The sequence below is a fragment of the Micromesistius poutassou genome (genome assembly GCF_964030765.1).
Source record: "Micromesistius poutassou genome assembly, chromosome: 17".
Lineage (NCBI taxonomy): Eukaryota > Metazoa > Chordata > Actinopteri > Gadiformes > Gadidae > Micromesistius > Micromesistius poutassou.
The window spans coordinates 7,378,970-7,385,961 of NC_140287.1; the positions used below are offsets into that span (position 1 = coordinate 7,378,970).

Consider the following 6,992-nt stretch of genomic DNA (forward strand, 5'->3'; position numbering starts at 1 on the left):
CATTTTAATTATGTTGAAGCCAGGCTGAGCAAATGATGTTGTCTTTCCAACCTGGAGTTGAATCTAAACTCGTTTTGAGTACAATTTTTATCGCTGTTTATTTCCTGTGTTTTAAATTAATTCCGATAGATTCTGCCATGCTATGATTTATGCAACCACTGGAACGAGAAGAGACGGTGTAATTGTTTTCTAATGTGATTTTCCTTTGACTTCCGTCCGGTTGTTCAAGCTCAGTTCCTCCTCCTCCTCCTCCTGTCTCTCCTATGCCATCATTTTCTCCCGCTCCTCTTCCTCCGAGAGGAGAGATGGATCACATTCCAACGTCCCATCCCATGTCTTTTGCACTCGCTGTCATCTGAGAACTTGCGATGGCTCTATTCTTATTTTTTTTGTCTTTGCGTCTAAATTGCTTTAAAAGTTGATTTGCTTTAGTGCACGTTTTGTTGATGTTTGTGTGTTTGTGTGTATATAAATATATAAGGGGACAGAGTGAGAGATAGAGTGATATATTTGATTTATTCTGCTGTAGTGATGTGTAAACGTGTCCACATGCTGTTTGAGAGGCGTTCTTTCGCCAGGACCTCAGGTGAATCTTTACTACGTGCACTGGTGTGTGTGTGTGCGTGTGTGTGTGTGTGTGTATATATATACAAATGTGTGTGTGTGGGTTTGTGTACTTGTGTTGCAGAAGGGAGCCACGTGATTGTTGTTGTTTTTGTTATTTGTGTGTCTGTGTGTGTGTGTGTCCAAGGAGTTTCCGGCCCAGCTTCCTGTACACTATCTTCCCACTCTGATCCCTCACCATTACCCACTTCCTCCCCCCACTCCATCGGCCCCTAGACTCATCTCCAATGGATCGGCGTCTTCGCCACGCAACCGCCCCAGACGGCGAGCCCCGGCATCCTGTGTCACGCCTCACCGCACACAAACGAGTACCAATGTGCAGACACTCTCCCTGCACACACACACACACACACACACACACACACACACACACACACACACACACACACACACACACACACCCCCACACCCTGCTCCCTGTGACTGAACGTCCACTGTGTTTCAGTCCCACGGTGCCCATGTGAACAGGTTGTCCTCCTCCCTGGGCGCCGTGGTTAGTCCTTATTACAGGTGCTGCTGCTCTCCCAGTCCGCCGTGCGCTCACCGGTGGAGTCGGATGACACCATGTCTCCCTCCTCCTCCTCCTCTTTCCCATGCTACAGCCCTCCCCCCTCCCGTCCCCACGTAGCCTCCCAGGGGCCCAATGGGAGGGTGGGATCAGGTGGGGCAGGTGTCGAGGTGGCACGCTGCATCCGTGATGCAGCAACCCCTCCTAGCAACGGCGCAGGCTGAAAGTGCTCTGATGCCACCTCCAAGCTGCCTATTTCCGTTGTCATGGTAGCCAGGTGTTATTCAAGCAGAAACACACCTACACAACCTCTAAGGGGCTCCACCCATAGCTGTAACACTATCCCCATCTGTTGCATTACTATGCCTCACCCCCCCCCCCCTCCTTCTCCATCCCCGTTGTTTTTGTTTTGTACCGCTGCTTGTGTCTTGTTTCTGTTAATTGACTTCCTGTTCCCCGCTCTTCGACCTGTAGCGTCTACGCAGCGGTGGGCTTTTGAGATGCAAGTCTGTTTAGTTGGTTTGTTTTGCACATCTTTTGAATGTATAGATTAAACGCCTCTGAGCAGCTTTTCTAGCTTTTCCCTGCTCTCTCTCTCGCCAGGCTGAGAGCAGCCCAGGATGTTGATTGAAGATACTAGTGTGTAAATTATGTTTGTAGATTCATGTTGATGCATTGGGGATAAAGGAGTTGTTTAGTTTGGACCGAGATAAGGAATGTGTCTTATATTTGTGCTGGTTTCTAATCATGTGATGCAACAGAGATTTTGTCCGTTAGTTTGTTCTGGTTTGGTGTTTCTGGTTTAGGAACTCTTGTCCTTTGTGAGCAAGACCCCAGGGCTCCTGTACCTACTGAATATAAATACAATAATGCTTGTAATATAACCTTTGTATATGAGGAAGAGGGTGAAAAGCTTGAAGCATCATTACTTGTGAACATATCAAACTGTTTTTAATGACCGAAGTTCTGCTATCTTTATTAGAAATGTGAAAATCAAAAACATTTCATTAAATTAATTTGGAATTCTACGCTGCATTAGTCACCGCTTTTTTCTTTTGTCTTCATAGTTATTTTATATTAAAAAGCTACAGAATATGTTTTGTGTGTGTGTGTGTGTGTGTGTGTGTGTGTGTGTGTGTGTGTGTGTGTGTGTGTGTGTGTGTGTGTGTGTGTGTGTGTGTGTGTGTGTGTGTGTGTGTGTGTGTGTGTGTGTGTGTGTGTGTGTGTGCGTGCGTGAACGGCACGCATGTCAGAGAAGCGTACGTGTGTGTGAGGGGGGAATAAGGGCTGACGTGAGGCTCTGTCTGTGGGCCTTGTGACCCTGTTCCAGCAGGGCCAGCAGCAGGGTAACCTGACCCTCCTCCCATCTGTCTCCCCTGCTGCTCCGCCAGCGCTCTGATGGCCGGCCCTGAATAATGGAGCCATAACCAGGAGGTACAGGTGCACTGTCTGTGGCACCCGGCGCTGCCCTGTCCTGCCCCGGCTGCCAGGACGCCCATGATTTACCCATGTTGACTCCGGTCAAAGTCCCCTTTAGCCCGGCTGTGTGTTCCTGTGTGTGAGCAGGGCTTCCCTGGTGCTAATAACTATCGGTTATTAGGTTAGAGGGAATTAGTGTGGAAATGACCACGGGCTCAAGTCCTGTTAGACCTATTCTGAATATTATGGTTTGGTTTTAGACAGAACTAGCAATGGTCCACTTTCAGGTTTTCTAATATTATAAAAGAAGAATAGGCTACTTAAGTTCACTTATTTAAGAGAGAAACGGTTTACTTGTGATTTTAATTTCCATAAATAAATAAAAAACAGGTTTTTTTGTGGCACTGACCTTTATTTGAATTTGCAGTTGACCAGTTGACAATCCCACCTTTTTCCTTGATTACTTTATTTCAACATAAACGAGCTGACACAAACACAAATAAGAGGTTTTTATACGCCTTAATGGACATGTTAAGCAGGTGAGCAAAGGCCCGATGTGTGCCCTGGCTCATGTAGAATCTGAACTTATCGAGTCTTTTCATGTAGGCTAACTGCCTTAGAGGTGAACTCTGCCACCTCCTTGTCCCCCTGTCTGGGATTGATTAGGCAGAATTTATGAGTTGAAGTGCTTCTATGTGCAAGTGAAAGGATGTCATTGGAGCCTCTGCAGTTACAATTTATCGCCTGGCCTAAACGAACCTAATTAATCGAGAATCGAAAGCAGCATGACGAAGGAATCAATGTGTTTGAAACGTCACCTTTCTTCTATAAGAGTCTAATTTCATGGAAATATATATTTTTTTAATGTTTCACCTTAAGACTTAGTAATTTGCTACTCCAAATTTCCAAGTAGGGTCAGGCATTGTAGGCCTATGCGATTGTAAATGTGTTTATTTAGGTCTGTTGACAAATCGCCTGAATAATTGTAGAAAGCTTTTAACACTTGTTGTTAATGTTTCCTATTCTTTATAATAGGAAACATTCAAATATTGTAATTGGGTTCATTTGAAAACAACATTAAGTGAATGTTAATCTGTTCTTTCGAAATCAGTGACATGGACCATTTGAAACAATGTGGAGATTTCATAGGCTATTAAAACATTAGGCTACTTATATATAATATATATATATATATATATATATATATATATATATAGTAAATATATTTATTACTTAAATCACCACAAAATTGAAAATAAATTGATCAATAATGCAGTTCAACTAGTCCATGTCTGTTGCTTTCCACAACTTTTAGAAAGTGATTGGAAGAAAGTTAGGAGTCAAGATGTCCTTTGAAAATATTTTATTTTAATAGACAACAACGATATACACATACAATCAAAGCGCTATAAAAGCCAACATTTATGAAAATAACGCGTCCTTAAAAAAGATTGCATCTAAGATAAGAGCTTTACGTTTTACAAGAGCTGTGGAGATTGAAGATTAAAATCGACCCACGACAATTATCACAACTCATAAATTGGACAACACATTTGGCTACGACATGTAAACTGCCAGAACGATTCACAAAATAATCACACGACACAACAATAAGTTACATAAAATAATTAGAATAAATAAATAAATAAAATTAGGATGAAAAATATTGCAACAATCTTCAACAATAAAATATGTGCCAGCATTCAAAATAAAACAAAAAACAAAATCGATGTTGACTTTTTAAGGCAGTTATACAGCGGAATTTGGATGTGGATGTGAACTATTCAGACTAGGCTTGTTTGTATTCTAAAGGCATTTGTGGTTCTACTAAAAGGGAATGCTTCGGTTTCTTTTTCTTAAGACAAAATTGATAGGTTTTGTCGTTCACACACCAGCGTAAAGCTACGATCACGGTCGGTGACTTCAAAGGCTTGGATGAAAAAGAAGGATGGCGGGACTTTTAAAACATTTCTTAGGTCTATAAGCTATAGTTAGCACGTGTGCCGTCTAGAAAAATACCCTTTTAACAGTCAAACTAACCCTTTGTATTATTTTGATAAACTAATTTGAGGAAAAAAATCTCAAAATAGACCTATATGTTACTCAAGATATAGAGAAGCGTTCAACAATCACTGATTGGCATGAAAAAGACACCTCATGAAACACCATTTAAACATCAAGTTGCCCTGCCTCCTCGCGGGCCTACAGTAGTACTATGGCAATGTTCTCACAAAAACCAATTCTTTCATCCAAAGACACATTTCTTTTTTCCCCCGTCAAAGGCACGAAGTTTGTCTTCTCTCTTAGCAGGCGGGTCGCACGGGCATTTGGAGCAGGATGACCTGCCTGTTCTCAGACGGGTGGCACTTGTTTATGTGCCTGGTGAGTCCCGGCGAGCTGTAGAACGTGGCGGGGCAATACTTGCAGGGGTAAACCTGGGAGGAGTGCATGAGACGCAAGTGTCTCTCCTGGCTGGCCCTGTTGGTGAAATTCTCCCCGCACACGGGGCACAGTAGGCAGTCCACGGGGCTCAAATTAAGGGGACTTTGGTTCGCGGTTTCCTCTGAGGAGGATGATGATGAGGAGGAGGAGGAGGAAGAGGATGCTGAGGAGGAGGATTCGGGCGCCTGATCTCCCACCAGCACGCGGTCGTTGTTTTGAAATCCCTGCTGCTGCTGCTGCTGCTGTTGCTGTTGCTGTAACTGCAACTGCTGCTGCTCCTCGTACACTTTCTTCTGCATGGCCTGGTGGGCCAAGGTGTGTTTTCTTAGGTATGCTTGACGTTTGAACCTCTTGCCGCAGACGTTGCAGTCGAATAAACCATCTTCAGATCCCGATTCGGACAGGCCTGGGCTCGGGGTGTCCCTGTCACTCAGTAGCTCGGCGTGTCGCATGTCTTTGGCTTCCTCGGGGTGGACGGGCTTCACGCTGCAGGGCATTTTGGCGATTTCAGACTTGACGCTGTGCGGAGGCGGCAGCCCGGCGGCGCTGGCCCGGGGTTTGTGCCAGCGACGGTGCGACGCGAGGTTCGCCGGGCAGCTGAACATCTTGTCGCACTCGGGACACCTGTACTCGACCCTCACGATGCGGGAGCACTTGTGCTGGGCTAAGGAGAAGGGGTCCGCGTACGCCTCCTTGCACAGTTGGCAGACGAACTCCCCTAAAGGCTTATTCCCTCCCGCTGATTGAGAGCGCGGCTTCGTCTCCAGCGGCCCCTCTTTGATTTTGAGACCGAGCACCGGAGAAGTTGTCATTTCGTCTTCAAAGTTGAGCTTGCGGATGGCTTTGGGTTTCTTGGAGGACGGTTTCGCTTTGCGTTCTGCGTGGTCACTCGCGGGTCTCTTGGTGGCGGCCCGGGCGGCGGGGACTGAGGGGACTGCCGGGATGGTGCTGCTGGTGGTGGTGGTGCTGATGCTGCTGCTGCCGGTGCTGCTGCTGGTGGTGCCGCTGCGGTTGCTGTTGCTGGTGCCGATCTTCAGATCCACTGGGGCGAAAAGGACGTGGTCTATGTTGGAGAGGGAGGCGGGCGTGGGGAATGACTCGGCAGAAATAGGCGAGCCCAGGTTGAAACTTCTCTCGAAATATCCCCGCTCGTGGTCCTTGCTCACGGGGCGGGTGGGGCTGTAGAGCGCCTGATACACCGCCTCGGGGTTGCCGAATTGCCCCGGCTTCTCCAGCCTCGGGACCGGCGCGTCCGCGGCTAGGTCCGGCGACGGTGCCGCGCGGTAAGGGAGGGACGCCACGACGGACACGGGGAGGAAAGAGTCCGCCCCGTGGCTGCTGTGCAAGGCGAGCGGGTGGGGGTGGTCCTGGAGGTCATCTTCGTCAGAACGAGTCCTATAGGAAACATGTGCGGATTTTTTGTTTCTTTTTACTAGAAATCCTTTGGGCATCTTTGCGAGTGATGATGGCAAGGCACTTTGGAGCGGTGGAAGAGGTCTCGAGTATCCAGGTTTGTTGAAATGATGGCACCAACAGGAAGCAGTATCGGACTTTATCTTTCAATTCTATCGATCCTTCTGTTGCTAAAATGTTTTCGTCTCCAAGGCATAGCTCCACTCTTTTTATGCCGGGGTGATGCTATTGTTCTCGCCCCCTGTTGCCGCATCCCCGACCAATCACACGCCGCCGAGATCCCAGTGGATTCGGTTGTGGGAGGGCTTGAATTCTGGGTTTGGTGGATTTCGTTGGATGATGTGCAGATAGCTTAGCAGATGTAGGCTACTTGCGGTTTATTACATTAAGGTGCGCGCGCAGCCCCACCCCGGCCGAGGCACACGCCGGGCCCTCCTCCTTTTACGGTCTGATGGCTCCCTATACAAATGCACACGTGCCACGGCTTTGTGGCTCTCCTCTGGGGGCCACAGAGCTGCCAAAAGGAAATGTCCATCACCGCTACAATCATCACAATTTAGAAGGTTTACGAAAAGTTTCATAATAC

General features: G+C 47.0%; 1 protein-coding gene across 1 annotated transcript; it reads right to left on the reverse strand.

Annotated features, from left to right (window-relative positions):
* Window positions 1-4,854: 4,854 nt before the first annotated feature.
* insm1b (insulinoma-associated 1b) lies at window positions 4,855-6,444 on the reverse strand (the record flags this gene model as incomplete). Its single annotated transcript, XM_084481895.1, has 2 exons — window positions 4,855-5,112; window positions 5,281-6,444. The coding sequence occupies 2 exons, from the start codon at window positions 6,442-6,444 to the stop codon at window positions 4,855-4,857; spliced, it is 1,422 nt and encodes a 473-aa protein (XP_084338021.1).
* Window positions 6,445-6,992: the final 548 nt, after the last annotated feature.